General features: G+C 44.2%; 2 protein-coding genes across 3 annotated transcripts; one reads left to right on the forward strand and one right to left on the reverse strand.

The window, feature by feature from the left end:
* Positions 1–506: 506 nt before the first annotated feature.
* Positions 507–13,020, forward strand: LOC112566646 (gamma-aminobutyric acid type B receptor subunit 1-like). Its single transcript, XM_025242927.1, has 18 exons — positions 507–593; positions 1,000–1,312; positions 2,556–2,696; positions 2,830–3,000; positions 3,284–3,385; positions 4,035–4,100; positions 4,939–5,055; positions 5,323–5,608; positions 5,973–6,152; positions 6,604–6,687; positions 6,954–7,034; positions 7,401–7,551; positions 8,110–8,227; positions 8,578–8,688; positions 9,101–9,232; positions 9,795–9,935; positions 10,231–10,419; positions 11,005–13,020. Exons 1-18 carry the CDS (start codon positions 586–588, stop codon positions 11,989–11,991), a joined length of 3,378 nt encoding a protein of 1,125 aa, XP_025098712.1. The 5' UTR covers positions 507–585; the 3' UTR covers positions 11,992–13,020.
* LOC112566647 lies at positions 12,329–19,504 on the reverse strand. Of its 2 annotated transcripts, XM_025242928.1 has the most exons (7): positions 19,347–19,502; positions 18,211–18,383; positions 17,142–17,307; positions 16,455–16,564; positions 14,768–14,908; positions 14,220–14,304; positions 12,329–13,785 (listed from the first exon to the last, which is right to left on the reverse strand). In XM_025242928.1, exons 3-7 carry the CDS (start codon positions 17,298–17,300, stop codon positions 13,468–13,470), a joined length of 813 nt encoding a protein of 270 aa, XP_025098713.1. In that variant the 5' UTR covers positions 17,301–17,307; positions 18,211–18,383; positions 19,347–19,502; the 3' UTR covers positions 12,329–13,467. The 2 variants fall into 2 exon arrangements, with proteins under 2 accessions (XP_025098713.1, XP_025098714.1); XM_025242929.1 differs by lacking the exon at positions 18,211–18,383 and having other exon boundaries at positions 19,347–19,504.
* Positions 19,505–20,280: the final 776 nt, after the last annotated feature.

The raw sequence follows: 20,280 nt of genomic DNA on the forward strand, positions 1-20,280 counted from the left end.
AGCACAGGTAATAACAGTCAACAGCGAAAACGTCTGTCCATCCTTTCCTATGATTGATTATAGAGAGCCACAGAGATGAACAAGGGTTTCGATTATTTGTTGATATATGACCCAAAGACCAGTGTTCGCGAAGAGGAAGATGGAGATAGAGAGAGATTGACAAGAAAAGGACACAGAGGGAGGATGAAAGATAAAAGGACAGGATAAAAAATTCTTTTGTCTTAAGGGCAAACATTTCTTCAATCAGCGTCTGGTATTGCAATATTTGTGTTTAGCACATTACAAACATCTGAAACACGTGTGCAAGTACACACTCACACACACACAGCAGCATCCAATCAATACACAATCTCAGCCATCGAGCCAATAGTTGTCCCCAGCACCGAGCTACGACTGGCTGTCCGCGGGCCGAGGCTTAGTCTCAAGGTGTGCAATGTCCTGGACTGTTTCCCCGTGACACCTGTCACACCCAGTGCCAGTGCCCACCACATGGTCGTCTATGAGCTCATGCCCGACCAAAGAGACTCTGAGATTTATACGGAGCACACCTGGCCACGCAAGATATTGGCAACTTAACTTAGGACAATGTGCAGGTAAGACCTGGAGGGCGACATTACTTGGGTGAAGGTGGGACTGTGATCAGAAATGGACAAAGGTTAGCAACCAGATGATTTGTTATTTTAAAATGTAAAGTGTGACTCAAATTTTTCAATCTCTATTTGATAAATATAGGAAAGTTGGCAAAATATTAATGCATAGCAAAACCTACAATTTCAGTTCATTTCCTGCAAATCGTTTCCTTCCTAGTTATTCCTTAATCATTTTTATTATTTTAATAACATTGTAACTATAGCCTGGAAAGCTCCAAACTGCATTACAAGGCTAACTTCTTAACATAATTGTTCTGGAAGCTGCAAACAACAGAGTAGTCGCCGTGATGTGGGTGAGTAAAGATGTTGACTGTGCCACTGTCTCATCCACATGTTTCTGTGCTCACAGTATGAAGAGGACACTGTCTGGGTGGCTGACCACATTGCTGGTCGCACTTGACGGATGTTGCTTAGCAACCACAGAGGAACATCACACAGTGACATCAACACCAATGTCTGCAACTACGGAATCCCTCACAAATGTGTCACGTGACGCAAGTCCCAAGAAGCAGCTTCATCTCCTGGGACTGTTTGGTAAGGAGGGCGACTATCCAGTGGGCTGGGCGTTCCAGTTCGCCTCTGAAATGGCCGTCAACGACATCAACAAGCGAGCAGACATGCTGCCAGGGTACACCCTCGTCCTGGACTCCATAGACACAAAGGTGAGTTTTGCCAGCAGGTGGCAGCATTGTACAATGACACTTGGTTGTATGGTTTCTCGACTTGTGTCGACCTAGGACCTGCCTACCGCTGAACGACTCTAGAAGTTAGGACCTTAGTCACGTGACCACAAAGTCACTCTTGTGTTTAGGTCGTGTGTTGATTGTTATTACTGTAATAAACAAACACAAGAGACTATGGTAGAGGGAGTGAGGTCTGTTGTACTACAGGACGACAACCTGGCCAATGGTGACAGCTCCGTTTGGAAGTAAGGATGTATCAGTTGCCCTCGCTGCTGCCCACCTGGATGTGAAGTGGACATCATGGCGCGGGGTGATAGTCGTTCACAGGGCCCGTGACACCCACAGCTCCTCTTGTTGCTGCTGATACAAACAAAATGTGTGAAGAATAGGCTTTTGAGTGAAATCATTGCTGATAATAAGTCTGAGGTAAGGCAGGCTTGGTTGCGATGTCATGAGTTTAGTTTTCATTAGCTGTAATGTGAAAAGCTGAAATGAGAATACTGAGTGGCAGAGGTAGCTTTGTTTGTTCTTTGATGTTGTTTGTTCGTGTTGTGTGTGACTAGGCGTGTTGATGTGTGTGTTGTTACTACATGTTCAACTATAATGATTTAAGTCAACGTAGTCCTGGTAGTCCTGTGGTCGTTTCTCGCTGGTGGCTGAAGCCACGCTAGCACTGACACAGTCATCTGCCATCTCTAGTCACAGAATGACTTCTGCATCGCCATCATAGATGTTAAAATATTATGTATTTATCTACTTATAATCAATCAAATGTGAAGGAAGCTGTCGGACTTTATGGTCCGTGTGACCTATGATGCGACACCCCACTGACCACTGACCACTGAGCACTGAACACTGAGCACTGAACACTGAACACTGAGCTCGTGTTTTCACAGACCTTATCAAGCAACACACCAATGCAGGCCTTGTAACCTGTGTGTGAACCTAGCAACGGCAGACTGGCAGGTAGCTAGACATCAAGACCTATTGTATCTTATTGGTCCCTTACGTTTCCATAGTTACCACTTAACAACATGCTTTCTTCCATATTCGACACTTAGATGCCAAGCAGCAACTTCAGCCATTTGTTTACGGGAGAACTCGCTAGAAAACACAATGGCGGCTGTCAACGTGATGCCAAGAAAACGAGGCGATGTAATCAAACTAATTCATCATCCTTATCGTCAAGTAGTCGTCAGAAAGTCAAACTTGTTTGTCGCAGTGTGACTCCTTTGAAGCCATTGATCAGTTGTACCGCCAGTTCTTCCAAGCCAACTCCACCATTGTCATGGTTCTCGGGGGGACGACGTCTCACGTGACTGAGATCACATCAAAAGCTTCTCGCCGCTACAACCTCGTACAGGTGAGACAGCAGGTGGACGACAGGAAGACGACAGACGATAGATGATGAAGCGGTGTGTGTTTACAGGCGTTTGTGGTGTGTGTGTGCGCGACTGCCTCAGTGATGCTGATAGCCACCCGGGATGCTGTTGCAGGTCACCTTCTCTGCCGTATCGCCGACTCTGTCCAACAAAGAAGTGTTTCCATGGTTATTCCGGCTGTTGACCTCTGAGTCCGTCCACTCGTACGTGCGAGTCCTGCTGCTGCTGCAGTTCGGGTGGCGCAACATCTGGGTGGCCCAGCAGTCCTTTCATCTTTTTTCCTCGGTTGGTAATAATGACAGCAATAATAATATCAGAGTATGTATACAGTGCCTTCACCACTCACCAAATCCGGGATCCAAGAGCTTTACATGCCACACAACATACAGGTGTAGAGCACACTTTGTAGACAGAATCACTGACAGACACACAGACAGACACACAGACAGACACACAGACAGACACACAGACAGACACACAGACAGACACACAGACAGACACACAGACACATGTGTAATCTGTCTATCAAGATGCTGGCTGCTAGGAATGTGGGTTTTGTTTATCTCAGAGCGTTGAGGTCATGAAGAAAGAGATGGAGAAGAGGAACATCACACTGGAGGGTATCCAGCCGTTTGACGGGGACCCGACCTTTGTCATAGAGAACCTGCAGGTATTTGGGGAGGAGCGGACCTACCTGTAGAATCCTCCACTCCATAGAGTGTGGATCGTGTCTTGGTTTGTTTAATAAACGATTTCACTCAAATCGTCTGAAATAAGCATGTGGTAAGAAATGGCACAGCTCGTATTGTGAATATAATCAGTATTGTCTATCTACCTGCCTACCCGCACCCTCACAGGCACCCTGACCCTAACCCTGACCTTTCGCACACCCACTCTCAGCGAACACTTCTACACATGCGCGTACACACATCTTCAGTTTGTTGTAGCCAACTATACAAGGATACAGTATATTGTAATGTTGTCTTAATTAGTTGATCGTATTCATTTGCATTAGGGCATGGACTTTCAGTTGGGAATAATTTTTTTTTTACAGTGTTTCTCGCAATGTCGAAACTGTTAACGCTTGTCGCAACTACTGTGGGGACTGGCTGTCCTGGGTTCAAATCTCGTCTCTCGCGCGTTGAGTCTGTTTACAGGGCTGGGTGCTTTGTCATGATAAAACCTCAGGTGCTGGCTCAGTCATGAAACACCGTTGCTCCTTCCACCCCGACCCTCAACCCCCGCTATGCCTTCTTAATTACACATGTACCCTGTATTATCACTTATTAATAATGTGCTACGACCATTTTTTGTGGCAGAAAAACGATGCGCGGATAATTTATTTCGCTTCCTACGCCGAGAAGGCCCGCCAGGCCTGCTGTGTGGTGAGACTAACATCTTCATCATTTCTTTATTCATTATCGTCCTGACTTATCGCCCAAGTTGTCATCCTCGTGCTCGTTAGTCCGCTGTCCTCGCCTTTCTTCAATTGTTTGGCGAAGAGAGATTCTGTTACTTTGTCTGATTGTATGGTTACCATAGTAACTACCAACACTGGCTTTTTTAAGAAGGAAGTTGTTTGTGAGTCTCTCCTATGAATAATTGATTTTCTGTAGACAAAGGTGTGTACTGTTGCGCAGAATGTGTTGCGGGCAAATGTAAATATATTGCTGCAGGTGACATTATCCACTGACATCAACGTGGCCTTACTATGGCACTGATGTGAAGTCTGTGCAACAGTTTTTGTTGGTTAATCGTGAATTATTACCGACAAGCTGGAATAGTTTATTATTCGGCAGCCCGCCCCCGTTACTTGACCACTTGACAGACAAGCAGTCATAAACTAGAGCAGAATACAAGGGGGGAGCTGTGTATCAGCAACACCGCCTGGCGACAATGAGATGTTGCATCATAACCATTGTCAATAAGACTTCCTTCCTTCATTTCTTGTCACTCTTTGTCCCTCTCTTAGCTTTCTATGGTACTTGGATAGACCTATCACACAAATATTTATAATTTTTCACTTTGTTATCTAAAGGTTTATCAAAGAATATCAAAGGATCTCGCTGCTGCTAAGTTCTTCCCTGAAACATACAATTATTGCTGTAATAATTCCATATTGCGAGATAAATGCCCAAACATTTGCATGTACACTTTGTTTCCTGTTGCAGTGTAGACATTAGTACATGACATGTGACAATATATGTTCTCTTGCAATGGCAGGCTTACAGTCGCAACTTTTATGGACCCCACATCGTCTGGATCTTTCCTGGATTCTACGACACCAACTGGTTTAAGTCAACGAACGACACCAACTGCTCGACACATGACATCGTAAAGGTCAGAGTTACATTCTTTAAACAATCATTTGAAACTCGTCGGGAGGATTGGTTACATGTGCTGTATGTCATAGCCACCCGACACCTGGCAGCACGTGAGAACCTACAGGAGTGACACAAACCCGAGCTTTGCTGCCGATGGCCAGTCCTGTGACTACCTCAAGGCGATGGTAGGGCCAGGTGATGCCCTGTTGACGGCTTCATGTACAGGTGATGAGCAGGTAGGGTTCGGGATACTGAACACGTGACAGTTCTGCTGAATGTGCAGGTGATTGACGGCTACCTGAGCGTTGTTGACGTCACGTTTGACAAGGATGATGACGATGAGGAGGATGTCATTGGAGGCTGGCCGCTGGCCGAGTTTTCATGCAGGTACTGCGCGCATTACAGGGGCGTCCCCTACACCCCCGACTTCCGGGGAGACGACTGTCTGTGCTACAGGGACCCGAGTGACCCCAGGATGTCAGGGTTCAACAGGGCGCCGTTTGGCTACGACACCGTGTGGGCCTCCGCCCTGGCCCTCAACAGAACCCTCGTGGAGCTCCGGGCTCATGGTAGTTGTCTGTTTGGGTGTTTACTTTTACAATAGGTGGATGTTGCGTAAATGTCCCCCGCCATTTTGTATCATCATCTTTATGGAATGTCAATACATTTACCAGGAGTTTAAACGTTTCAGAGCTTTGAGAACTGAGGCTGGTATCTGTCTTGACTGCTTGTATCTAGACCAAAGCAGCAAGCCTCATGGTTCCTCCTTGTACACACTTGCTTGCCCATAGTCAGCACGTATTTATAATAGATAGTCAAGTCATGAGCTTTTTTCTATTTCTGTTTATTTTTTTTTTTTCTATCGCGATATCTTTTTTTAGTGTTCTTTGTTTGTTTGCTTCCTTGTTTATTTCTTTATTTATTTTCGTTCAGGAAGTAGGGTTTCTCAAGAAGACTTCAGTTTTAAAGACGTGGACGTTGCCAAAATGATCTACAGAAACATGAAGAACTTGTCATTTCGAGGCTTGACTGGGTCTGTGTCCTTCACCAGCACCGGCGACAGGATCCCCAAGCTGAATGTCCTGCAGTTCCAGTGGGATATGGAGACCAACAGTAGGTGCAGTCTATACTTAGTCGGTTGTGCCATGAAAATTCTGTACCTTAAGGCGACTTTGCAAGGGATGGGGATAATGGGTCTTCTTAAAGACACCTGATCAAACGGTCTGGAAAGACAGGTGTGCACGTTGGTGACATGTCTGTATCAGTTCTTTTCTCAAAACTAGAAACTGTCAAACATTATTTCAGTGCCAAAGTGTCACATGACAAGAACTAAGTGACTTTAGGTCCGTGGTCTTGACCCTATATTTGTTTAGTGATTGTCTGCAGCCAACTAGCCAATGCCACTAGCAACGATAATTTGTATTGTTCTTTAAGAAATACAGATTAAACTATTAACATTTGTTAACAAGTTTTAACAATCTTAATATTTTAAAACATTTAGAAAGAAGATTTTTATAGCAAAGGAAGATTACTAAATGTAATTTAAAAACAAGATGTTTCACAGGTGGAGCCTTTGTTAAAATTGGGGACTACCGAAACTGCTTAGAGGAAATTGTTTGGGACGAAGAAGAAGCAAAATGGACAGAAGGTTGGTGATTTCTTCAACAGCTGGTCTTGTTTACCTGGATACACCTGCATGTTGTGATCAGTCTCACAAAGTCTGTGATGAGTCAGACAAGATGGGGGGACGAGCAGCTGGAAAAGCTGACATTGTCATCACCACACACATGATTCTGTAAAATCTCAAAACTAATTAAAAAAGGTTTGATAGTTGTTGTACTTAATTAATTCTTTGAAGAAAACGAGTAAGTCATTGTGCCCCAATGTCTCAAAGTACACCTTGTGGTGGAACAGGTTCAAGCATCGTCAAGGTGGGTCAGTACAACGGTTGCCCGGACAGGATGAAGTGGAATGTGACAGCTGCAAGATGGCGAGGTAACCCTTTCCACTGGCTTTCACACTTTAATACCAGACCTAACATCAAACCTTCAGCAACTCTTAACCACAACTAACATCAAGTTTTCCACAACCCGTAGCCACAGCTAGCCTCCATCCTTTACCAATACCTGACCACATCTGTCAGACAGTAAGCGGCCACAATGAAACTAAATACTTTAGAAACAAATTACTCAGTGGTCTCGTAGTTTGAGTCACTTCCTAGCCTTGTGAGCAAATAAATATGTGAGCCTGAGCAACAACCTATGTATTGACAGCAAACTATTATTTTATTTTTACCCTGTCGCTGCGGTACCACAGACTACATCACTGACTATCCATGTGGACTAATCTACATTGTTTTAGGCAAAGGTGTCCCGCCATCTTCTCGACTAACGATGTACGTTCTGCAACCGTTGCCATGGACACACTACATCGTCATGTGCTCGCTGGCTGGCCTCGGCATGCTGTTGTCACTTGCCTTCCTCACCTTTAACATCAAACATCGAAATGTCAGGTACACTATGCTGCAACATGTTTTGACTGTTCACTGATGAAAAGATTCAACATAAATGGTAATGTTATTAAATAAACATTACTGTGTGTAGCTACGGCAATAACAAGTTACAATTGCAGCAAAGTCGAGACATTTGTGTCCACGCTCTGGTATAGTAGAAACCATAACATGTTGTCACAGTTGCCTGTACCCACTACCTTACATGTAACACGACTGAATGAAGCCGGTGTTACATGGTGCAAGCTAAGTATACTCACGATGAGTGCACTACAGGTCTGTCAGTCTGTGAAGCCATGATGAACTAACAGACAAATATTTGAACATCAGTACTTATGTAATACCTGGGGTACACAGTACAAACAAGGGACGAAGGCTATGAATGATGCCAGAGTCTGGGGTAAATAAATACTGTACTTGCAACTGCTGGACATCAACAAAGTCTTTGACTGACAGTGTTTCTGTACTCTGAGAGCTTGTGCCACCCAACTGGCTCCGGCCTTTGCAAACTCCTTTCCAAAAGCAAAAACTTGATTCGAAATGTATTTCTGTGCCTGGCAGACTCATCAAGATGTCCTCACCCAGAATTAACAACCTCATCCTTGCTGGCTGTCTCCTTGTCTACTCCAAAGTGTTTATGAAGGATCTCTACGCTTCCAAGCTGGACATCCTGTGTTATGTATGTGTACAGAGATATAGCAATGTAGGAGTATATAATATAATAATAATAATAATAATAATAATAATAATAATAATAATAATAATAATAATAATAATAATAATAATAATAAATGTAGGAATATAATGTAGAAATACTCACAACTCTTATAATTAAGCTTCTTGCGCCAGCGACATGCAAGCCTAGCAGAAGTCAGCGAAAATTAAACTTTCAATAATGTATTGTGAATTGCTTTTGAATCAACTACAAAAATGTTACTTGTTTTACATCAGTCTTTAAAGTTAAGGTAATTATATTTAAACAAAGTGTTTGCCGACCAGAAACTAATCTCTTGCTATGTTGTCTGGCAGTTCCAACAGTACTCCATGGTTCTGGGCTTTTCCCTGGGCTACGGCGCTCTGTTTGCCAAGACGTGGCGGGTGTATGAGATCATGACCGCCAGCTACCAGCTCAAGCGAAAGGTAAATTTAATGAATTTTAAAATAACAAAATGTAGATTCATTAAGCAATTTCTTGCAAGAAATCAAGTCCCAGGGAGGCAACAGCATCCAACAAGTAGGCTGATATTTTTTACAAGATGCTCAAAGTTGGGCTACGGAAACAATTATAACAATATGTCCAAATACATATTTCCTTCTTCAGTTGAGTTTCAAGTTAAAGTAATGACAACTTCTCTTAAAAGAAGAAAAAAAGCTATTAATTCGTTTCGTATGCAGCATTATATTACGTTTGTTTTTAGTTTTCATTTGTTTGCGTTTTGTGTCCGTCCTTTTATGTCTAGAAGTTCACTGGGCATGGTGGGCTTGATGTGGACTAGTTCTTGCTAATCACTTGCCAACAATTACTGAGATCATTAACCATTGTGTACACCAGGCTCTGCACGACTGTCGTCTGTTCCTGACGGTGGGGCTGCTGGTGGCCGTCAATGTTGCGGTGCTGGTCGTGAGGACGCTGGTGGACCGCGTCACCATGGTTACTGTGGACAACGACGACTGGGTCGATGAGGTAGGCCTAGGCTCCACACTTCCACATCCCTAGCTCAGTCATCATCCTCAGCGCATAGTGAACTTTAACATCATGGACAGCACGACTGACCAGTTAATGTGTCAGTGGTCACGTGACACACATTAGACTAATTTATCTCAAGTGACAAAGTCGCAGGTCACACTAATTGTATATGATGATAATGATGATGATGTGAAGGACCCGAGTTGTTTAGTTTGTCGTCTTCACTTTTTTACAGTTTCTGAGTTGAGATTTTTTAATCAGTAACATACTTGACTGTAAAGTCATCTTTGTCGAAATCACACATCTGTCTCCTAGACTGTGAGGTACTCGAAATAATGTCGGTGGATAAATATTACTGTGTCTTAGGCAGTGACATGACATCATGACAGCTTCAAAGACAATGTAAAAATGACATTGAAGTCACATAAGAGCATGACATAAAACAGCAAATGCAGTTTACAGCGAATTTCAGTATAAAGACATGTAGGAACCCAAGCGTGAAAGCCAGTGTGTGATGAGAGACGATCTCACCTCCCTTGAACTTCTGTGGTGACTAAAGGCGGACAGGAAGGAGCTGCTGGAGGTTCGTCAAACCCTTGAGTGCCACTCCTTCTACCAGATCCACTTCACTGCAGTCCTACTGGCCCTCCAGGGGCTCCTCATCCTCTTCGGTGTTTTCCTGGCATGGCAGACACGCAAGGTACAACACATTACCTAGTCGACAGTATAATCGCCGAGTTCAAAACCTAGCTTCGGACACTCACTTATTACTTCCGAAGGCGAGGATGAATTTCTAACAGTTATTCCGTTAACATCACGTGACTAATTTAATTGTACGCAAGGCCCAGTGTGGTCGACACTAATAATAAATAAAATGTTGAAAGTTCTTTGTATTTTCACTGGGGTGATGTCACGACTTATTAATACTCACAGGTGTGACACGTTGGTATTCGTCCTTGTGTATTCAGTCTGTTTATTGTTGTTTGTTCCCTCAGACGGCCATTCCTGAGCTCAACGACTCCCGATGGATCGGCCTATGCATCTACAACGTGGTGGTGCTGGGGTCGGTGGGTGTCATCCTCGTCCTCGGCACGCGCCAGGCCCCCCACGTGACGTATGTTGTGGAGTCGGCCATCGTCATCGCTGGCACCACCCTCACACAGTGTTTCGTCTTCATACCCAAGGTAAGTGCCAGAAGGTTTTCTGACCTCGCCAGTCCTGTCTTATCAGAGTTATGTTTAAAGTTCGCCAGGCTTGTGATGTCTGAGACTTGACATGATGCCATCTTCAGGGTCAGCAACACACTGACCTGACTACACCCTGACAGACTGCGAGCCACACAGTAGTTTCTCTACACCTGAGGTGGACTTCTACTAATTTAGCCATTAGCTAAGGCAGGTGTGTTAACAAAATCCGTAACACCGTGAGATCGTCAACTTCATTAACATTTTGGAGAGCTGGACAACCTAAATAAGGTCTGAGGTTTCAATGCTTGTAAAATCCACGAGGACCACACTTATGTTCAGGGTACTAAAGTGAGGCTAAGCCCGCATTGAATTCCAGACTCAGTATGTAATGTAGCAATGCTAATATGTAATGACATCTTGAGCAGCATTGAAACAAAATCGGCATTCACAATGTGTTTGTGTTTGTGTGGAGAATGGCTGCACAATTGTCGATGTGAACACACAGTGGGCGTACATGCTTGTGTGTACTTACCTAACTTCAAACACATTATTGGGATTTGCAAACATTTGTGTTTGTTGCAGCTGGTAGCCTACAAACACTGGCTTCACAACAAGAAGGGCAGCCAAGGGATTTTGACAAGAACAATCTACGTCACCGGCCAGTCGACAGCGCCCTCTGCCCTCGCATTCACGGAGCACTCTCCCACCACTGGGTCCACAACTGACACCCAGTCTCTGTCGCTTGTGTCCACTGGCCACTCTACCCCGGCAAGAAAGTCCGAGGAGGTGGACATTGCCGGGTGCACATGCGGCGAAAACACTGGCATGTACCCGGGTAGAGGACACCCCGCGCTGACTAACGAAGCAGATCAACAATGTTCTCAAGCTCTGTTGAAGACGATCACACCCTGCACAGACATGTTTCCGGCTCCTGGTTCATGCACCTGGTCCACCTCCGGGTTTTTTATGTCTGGAAACTCATCCAGCCCCAAACGCATGCGCACTTCGAGAGGTCGTGGCTCCTTCCCTTCTGTCGAGCGCCCGTCCAGAGTTTCCACCATTTGTCAATGCGCGTGCAGTCAAGCGGACGTGCAAGACGCGGCTTCTGGAAGCAAAGTTTACAAGAGCATGGATCTTCTGTCTGTCTCTACCAGCTCCATCGCCGCCGCCATTCTGAGCCCGAGACATGCGCACTGGCGTCTGACGCAGAGCTACTTTGGGAACGTGAGGTCAAGGGAGGACGTCAGGTCAAAGGGCAGCGCCAAGCGGTCCTTGTCCTTCGACACGCTGGACTTTCACGTCACGCATTCCCTGGAACATTCCCGACATGCGCTGCGGACGGAAGTGGGCTGCTGCTCGCCTGACTGCCAAGGGTCTGCTTCAGCTTTCCGCAAGTCTAGTGCAGACTTCCTACGCTCAAGTTTACCCCCGTACTTTCCCTCCCACACTCTCCTTCACACTCCCTGCTCTGGTGGAGTCTGCGCGCCATCTTGTCCTGCTGTCAGCGGCCACCGGCGGAGAAACTGTGTGGAGACCCAGGTTCACAATTTCGCTAACTTTCCATTCTAGGTGCTTGTGGTTTGCATCATCTTACAATAGCGGGGACACGATTGTAGCAAACACACCTGAGCAAGCTGCCCACCGACTGCAGGTGAACCATCCTGCTCCAGGTTACACAGTGCAGTTAGGGCTTCTCCACACTGTTGTCAGCAGCTTCATAGAAAAATGTTTCTTAGGCCGCCAAGTCTACTTATAATTAATTTATGTATTAGTAATTGATTGATGATACACAAAGGCGCCTAAAAATTCATTGTTTTTTTCTTCATCTTTCATTCTAATTTTAAGGTCACATGATATCTTATAAATCAGAGGTAAAACACCTTGCAGTAAAAGAAAAATCAGATTGTGCTTTTAGAATTGCTTTATTGACCTTTATTTTAACAATTCTGTACATACATTGTTTTCAATGAGCCCACACTGATTTTTTTTTTCAAAACAGTGTAAACTTTCTTACTTCTAAAGTTGTCGATATTTTCCCGCTTACGTCAGCAAACTGTCATGGAGTGTGTAATAGTATGTCTGTGCTGTGTACTATATATGTAATGTTCACTATCCTGTTGTGGTTTAAAATATCAGTGTTGTTTAAGAAGCATGTTTGAATTACATATATATATATTTGTGTTTTAGATTATCGCACATTATTTGTCACAAGTGCACACCGTAAAGCCAGAACCGTTGATCATTATTTGTTTCCAGTGTTTACATTGTATGTCTGTACAGTAAACCTTATCTGTGACCAATCAGATGAAAGCAAAGTTTAACACAACAAAAAGCATCATGGCAAAACTCTTGCAAAATAATGTTAAAGTCAGTTTCCATGGGATTAATTCATAAGAATCATGTAGTGAGAACTCATAACAGCAAGACACTGCGGACTGTTCTCCACGCCAGTACACCAGGTAGAATTCATTCATTCATTAAATTGTTAAAAAAAAATTATAGTCAAAAAGAAAAGTAAGAAGTCTAGAAACCACCTTTGTGGATGTGTTGATTGACTTTAGAGTTCAATTTAGAGTTGATTAAAGAATACAACATTTTTTAATAATAACTGTTGTGTTATTTTTAATCATCATCCTTATCAGTATCATCACAAAGATTATCATCATTATTATCATTTTTACCAGACATGGCATAGCAATTAAGGGCCCTTCTTGGAGACCTTTAGAAGGCAATCGTACTTCGTACTTACATTAATGTCATTGTTATTCCTGTGCCGACAGAGATGACAAAACATGGAGACTAAATCATCAGCCAATCAAACTGCGCTCCTCATTCGTGATTGTCACACAAATATTGGTAAACAATCCTCCCTCTTCTCAACACCCGTTCTGTGGGATTCAAAACGAGAGACAGAAACTCGCATCAGGAAGGTATCGTGACAGCTGTGTGTGACAGTGTCAGCTGTGTGACAGTGTCAGTTGTGTGACAGTGTCACTTGTGTGTGACAGTGTCACTTGTGTGTCATAGCACAGTAAATATTCCGACTCAAGCCGCGTAGTTGCTGGCGGTGCCTGCTGAGAGAAGGGGAGAAGATGCGCCGAGGGCTGAGACAGGTCGATCAGTCGGGACGTCACCAAACGGCACGTCACGTGACGCGCAGCTGATAGATCGAATGGGGGCGTGAGACGACACCTGCATGCTGTCGGAAGGTATCAAGGGAGATAACTCCTCAGACCGCAGCAGGTAGTAGTGGCCGACAGGTCGACTGGGGCCGTCCTGGTTAGACAGGGTGAAGCGGCACATGACGAAAGTGTACACGACGATAGTGATGAAACCGAGAGGAACTATTGCCCAGTGACACGCCTGCAACAAAGAGAGCCCAGGCTCGGTGTTTACCGGCCAACGAGGCAACAGAAGCCAAGTTTAATACCTGTGCACACTACTGCAACACACTGACATGTCTACTGATGCTAAGGAACTGAGGGACTGTGTGTCCGTGAGTCTGTACTTCAGTCAGCGTGTCGCAGTTTGATTGAAAGCATCCTTACATTCGAGCTGTTACTCTGTCAGTGAAAGATACGGCTTGCTTGATGAGGTGGTCACGACTGCCAGCAACATTACTCATTTCCATAGAAACAAAGTGACCTCTGCCCCAGGGCTGTGAGGCTCATAATATTACCCAGCCGACTGCACGAGTACTCATACATCCTACTCATTACTCAGAGATAGAAAGTGGACTCAGCAAACCTATTTCCCGCTACCTGTACTGTATGTCAGACCATGACTGTCAGCCTCACCTGCTGTATTTCCAGTTTCCGGTAGTAGGCGGTCATGTTGGAGGAAAAGTGATGTGAGTCATACTTCTCGGCTGTTTCTGAACAGCTGCACGGACAGAAAGACAAAGGCGTTAGAGTGTTAATATTTGCTCCACAATGCTAACTTATTATAACATGGTTTTCACTTTCTAAAAGCCTTTTGTGGCAGAAAGTTCGCTTTGGCTGATTTTAATTCTACCTTCAAGCAGCAACCAATGCAAGAGCAAGAGTTCGAACCAAACGTTTATGGGGCGTTGCTATGGCAACACACTACCTTTTGTGACATCTGTAGAATCAGATCAGGTTCTCTACAAAAGCACACCTGAGAATAGCTAGTCCTGAAATCTGAGAATGTGTATCTTGTAACGAACTCAACCTAGTCATCTAAGATAATTCTGCCCTCGGCTTAGTACTGACTTACAAACAGGGGCCAACACTGCCTGACACCCTCATTAAGGTGGCGACACGTGACAGGCATGCGTTAATTATCAAAGTGTCAGTGAGACTGAGAGGAGCACACAGCTACACACCTGTCGTAGAACATGCCGTGAAGCTGCAGGGAGCTGTTCAGCAGATTGCACCACAACAGGAAGTCGATGGTGAGAGCAGCGCCACAGCAACTACAGAACAGGCAGGTGAGGGCCGTCAGCATCTGCTGGGTGAATGCACACCTGCAAAGCATGACGTCACTGTTATTTATGGCATCACCAGACAAAACCTTGCGAGACATGCCCACCCAGGATCTTTTTCATGCAAAACGGCCAAAAGATTGTAGAGATTCCTGATATTTGGAAAAAGAACATTGGGACTGCTGGTTGTTAGGCAGTGAAAAATTCTATATATGTTTTTGTCTACATATCTGCAAGGAAATCAATTAATCAATCAATTTTATTCATTAATATTTTCTGTTTATTATGCTATTCTCCTTTTCTAAACGGCTTCTTCAGCTCGAATGCTAGTTCATTGATACATTTGTCTCTTGGCTGGTATCGGTCGTTGGGAGAAGCACGTAGACACCTGGCCGCCACACACATGTCCATGGAGTGTTAGCCAATTCGTCCATATTCCTACATCTCTGCTTTAGTTTTGTCATTCACCATCACTTTACTCTTGCTAGTGCTGGTCTCTATTCTATATGAGTTCTGTCTGTCTGTCTGTCTGTCTGTCTGTCTGTCTGTCTGTCTGTCTGTCAGTCTGTTTGTAAGGTCCTGCAGTTCTCTGTCAGTGTCGCTATGACACTGAGGTCGTGTGTAAAAAGTTTCAGTCGCTGGTCGTGGAGGGTTTCACACATGATGGTCTCCAAGCTGTTCAACATCACAGGAGGCAGGGTACACCCATGAAGTACCCCTACTGTCATGTCAAAATATCGCGCATTTGTTCTTCATCAGGACTGCGCATGTTGGATTATCCAGACTTTCGATAATCTGGGCGAAACCTCCAATGTTGAATTTTCGCAACACCATACCCTTCCTTCCTGACTCTGGCAGAAGCAATTTAATGTATATTACAGTTGGGATAAAGATGTGAATTATTTATATAAAAAAAAAAAAACTCAAAGAAACGTGTACCATGGAATATTACATGAAACTCTTCTCTTCATCTGTTTATCTCCCTTTATTAGAGTTTTTGCACTGAAACAACTTTACGGCCAACAGGTAGACAGAACAGGTTTGGAGTCATGAAGAACTCTGTTGTCTGTGCTAGTGAAGACTTAGAAGACAGTATATTGACATCATTTTGTTCAATAATAAAAAAGGCCGAAGAAAGAGAGTATAAGAGAATTATGAATATTTAATTAGGGATAGTAAGGTTCATATCTTTGTTTGTATATTGTCAATGCCCGTGTAAAGCAATAGCAAAACAATCTGCTCTCTTCAATTCCTTTTCACATAAAATTCTTAACTTAGTGTAGTGTTTTTCTTGCTTCTGTTTTGTTTTTTTGTTTTTTTTTTCATTTTACTTTTATTTTTATTTTATTTATTTATTTATTATTATTTTTTTTTGTAACGAAAGTCTAAGAGACGCTGAAGTAATTTTTAAAAAGTTGTCAATAGTTACAAAACCATCCTCTTAGCTAGTATGTTAGTCACCCCCATTGGCAGCACCACCACCATTATCTCCGCCTGTTTTGACATTTGGAATACCAGCACCAGCACGTCCTGTGATGCCTCTGATGCCTGTGGTACCTGTGATAGCTGAGTCACCTGTGGTACCTACCCTAGTGACCTCCAACAACAGTTGATGAAAAGAGCCTGCAAGAAGTTCAGGCCACAAATGATGCCCGTCCCATAGGTCATAATGTCACACGCGCCAGACAGAACATTTGTCTGCAAAAAGATGATTTGCAATTATTAGAAAATAATAATACAAACATACATACAGATATTAATACAAAGCAGCTCTCATTGCTTCTTTCTTACAGTTTCTTTCTGTGGTTATCTTTGATTTCTTCTTCACTGTTCAATCCTTTCCTTTTGGTTTCTTCGCTCTAAGATAAACACTAAAATGTATTCACGACAGCTTGCAATTCCTTGTTATAGTCGTGTTATTGTCATGAGGCAGTTTTAGGTGAGAGTCACGTATCGTGCACAATCTGGTCTGGCATTATGAGTCATAGACCACTGAAGTAATTTAAAAGCTTGTGTACAGGCTGCTGGAGGAGGGGCATGCCGGGTAGCTGGCCTCCAGTGCGTCAGGCATCACTAGCTGCACAGGAAGGCAGCCAACCCACAAATGCTGAGCAGCACTGCTCGTGGAAGGATGGTTTAACCACTTTAATGCACGTTGTAGGGCGGCCACACACTGCTGTCACACGTCACGCATTCCTGTTCCTGACGTCACCATCCACACATGGCGCTGATGACGCCATCAAGCATGCACCACATGACGTCATGAAGGACGTACCACACTGACGGGGTCGCCGTACACGTCGATGACAGGCGGCAGACAGTCCAAGGACTGCGTCCACTGCACCAGTAGCGTTACCAAGGAAACGCCGGCTGCCAGCGCCATGCTGATGTGCAGGCCGGTGAGCAGACATCGTGCGGGGAGGATGTCGTCCATGCTGGACCTGCACCAATACGTCATCAGATACAGGTACAGGGTGGGCCACTGAAAGATACCCTGCCTCCTATAATTCGGACCACATCCCGGATACCTTTAAGTGGCCCACCTACGTCACCCAGCGCTTTGATCACAGAAACTGAGATATAAATAGTTCATGAAGCACACAGTATAGCACGCGCTGTGCCGCTCATCAAGACAATTAATGCACGTAGAAGAGTTCATTAAAAAGCACACAAACTCACGAATAGTACTCACACAAACAGACACATGGACACATCATACCTTAATTATCTAAATACCATTGATACACACATACAGTCACACTTATGTACATATTTGTCAAAATGCAGAAAAGCCAAAAAAAGAAAACCAACAAAAAAACAAAGTCGACTGGTCTGTGAGCCCTACGTGAGAGAGGAATGAAAGAGAGCGGTGAGGACCAGGGCGATGCCACTGACTGTGTCGTTATCATCGTTATCATCGTTATCAGTTTGTACACAGCAGCACGGAGCAGCAACAATCACACGTCACTGTCTGCCACAACCGGTCACAGTGGGTACACGTAACACTTGTCTCCTGGCCTCACCTGTCGCTACCTTGCCATTACACCTACCCTCTCATAATTACACCTGCCGTGTGGTTATTACACCGATCACACCGTTTTCTGAACATGGAACCAGCTTAGTTATCTGTGTACTCGATATTTATTTGCCCAGCAGAGATTTGAAAAAAAAAATCCTTTACAAATACAAACCGAGTAAGAAATCATACAATGCTAGGAGACAAAAGTAACAAAATGTCCCTCTGCTGCTTGACACACTGAACATTATGAATGAACTCTGCTCTTTATCAGTAAAATGTATTTCTGAGACACGTCACCGAGGGTCACAGGGTCACCATCACCTACCCACAAACGCAGAATGGTGTGTAGCAGATGTCGACCCCGAAGGTTTCAGTCTTGAGTTAGGAATCGTTGTGTCTGTGACAGAAGAGCTCGCCAGCACCTCTAACGACCATCACCATGAACAACTCAGCTTTCATTTACACTGCGATGCCAGACCTCCACCTGTCACCTGTCACCTGTCACACACAATGCTCATCAAGCACTAACCTGTCTGTGCAGTCACATGTCTACCTGAAACGAAAGTTACAGTGTTCCGAAAACAAGAAGGAGATAATGTTATCTTGTACCTGACACACGGCAGCCAATGAATGCTAGACATTAGTACTTATGTTTACCTGCTGGAGTATACTGTCCTAATTATTTATTTACAGGATGTCCATCATTGGATTATTAGAGTATTTGAGAAGTTGCCGTGGAGTAATATATGTCAAAAGCTAACACCTGTCTGAGGCACTGAGTGCGGTACTTGCAGGACTTTGAAGGTGACTGATGGCAAAAGGTAAACATTGGACTTGAGGTAAACACCTGTACAGCAGGTACAGGACATCGATGTATATACGCGATGTTCACCTGTGTGAGTGAGGGAGGGAGACAGTAGTGACGATACAGAGAAGAATGTGAAGCTACCTGCAGACCATATGTCAAAAGCAGGTCAAGGTGCAACACGGACACACTAGCGTGCACACCTGTGCGGTTACAATGAGTGGAGGACAAGCGCTCGCCTGATGTGTACACGGCTCACCTGTGTGTTGATCCAGTTCCGTCAACACTCACCTCCTTACACACCAGCACAATAGGTTTGTAACACCTGTAACACCTGTGTCGTGAGGCGCTGTGTACGAGGCGGGATCATTTCCTTCACTCACTCACGGTTTATTTTTTCTCTCTTTCCTATCAAAGATAAGTGTGTGTGCGTGCGCGTACACATGTAACAATAACATAACGTGCTGTTACAGCAACTCATGATATGACTACACTCTGGCTGGTCCTGTACTGAGACAGTGAGCGCCGACTGTCAGCAGGTGTCGGGTGGCTACAATTCCGGGTGTCGGTGTGTGTATCGACATGAGCGCAAGAGGTTCGGTTCTGCCGAGAAGCAGACGATAGTTGCTACGAGAGAAAATCAAAGTCAGTCTTACCCAGCGGCGACTCCCCGGGGTGGATACAGTGTCTGTGGGCGGTTGTCTCCTTGTTGTCGTCGTCCTCAACGGGAGAAGCGAGAAGAAAGCCCGCGTCTTTTGGGGTAACACGCCATTGCTGGCCGCTTGCCTCGCTATCCGGGTCAGGAGGTCAAAGGTCAGATGTTTAACCAGAAAGGTCAAGCTCTCGTTTCCTGTCCCCCCTGTACCCCTTCCCAAATAAATTATCTCGCTAGAACATACTGATGGTGTTTGGGCCCTCCAATGATCGGACAAAAACAAAAGAACAGACATTTTGCAGGAGGAGGTCAGGATGGGAGGACGCGACACCTGCCGCTGTCTTAACGAGAAACTATTTTTAACAGAAACTATTTATAGCTTTGTAGGTGTCCTCTACTCCTGGCTACAGGGCTACACAAGTATCAGAATGTCATGACCCAGCTCATGTAATCCTGTCATATCAACAGTGTTTTGTGTGTTTTATTAGCAAACTCCATCGTGTTCTTGTTATTTGCTTCCTCTGTGTTTTCTGTATTTACTTTTATTCTTCGCTAGTACTGTTGTTTAGTCTTTTATAGTTCATGTGTTATTTTGTTTGTTTTTCTGTCCCTCGTCTGCTGTCCATGTTTCCTTTTTGTTCTTGTTCACTAAGAGCATGCTCCTTAGGGAGTGTGAGTATAACCTGTACAAAGTTTGTATTTATTATTATCAGATTGTTTCGCAAAACATGATCCCGAATGTCGATTAAGCTTTTTGCTAACAAAGAGAAACGAAAATTATATAATTATTTACCCGATATAACTTTTAGGAAAAACAAACATCAAATTTAATTTTCCGTCTATCAATCTGACGGTTACCTTACTAATCAAGTTCAAAATTAGTTGCTGGACAAATTGATGGACAAAACGAAAGAAGAAAACTTTGTTTCCCATCA

Source organism: Pomacea canaliculata, linkage group LG6 (genome assembly GCF_003073045.1).
Source record: "Pomacea canaliculata isolate SZHN2017 linkage group LG6, ASM307304v1, whole genome shotgun sequence".
Taxonomy (NCBI): Eukaryota; Metazoa; Mollusca; class Gastropoda; order Architaenioglossa; family Ampullariidae; genus Pomacea; species Pomacea canaliculata.

Bases quoted from the DNA above. Each gene is read 5' to 3' on its own strand.
- LOC112566646 (XM_025242927.1), top strand. The intron at 2,697-2,829 runs GTGAGACAGCAG...ATGCTGTTGCAG, and splicing joins GCCGCTACAACCTCGTACAG to GTCACCTTCTCTGCCGTATC. The intron at 8,228-8,577 runs GTATGTGTACAG...GTTGTCTGGCAG, and splicing joins AGCTGGACATCCTGTGTTAT to TTCCAACAGTACTCCATGGT.
- LOC112566647 (XM_025242929.1), bottom strand. From the start codon at position 17,300: ATGGACGACATCCTCCCCGCACGATGTCTGCTCACCGGCCTGCACATC. The intron at 14,305-14,767 runs GTGTGTAGCTGT...CTGTCCGTGCAG, and splicing joins CACGGCATGTTCTACGACAG to CTGTTCAGAAACAGCCGAGA. The intron at 13,786-14,219 runs GTGAGGCTGACA...TCTTTGTTGCAG, and splicing joins GGAAACTGGAAATACAGCAG to GCGTGTCACTGGGCAATAGT.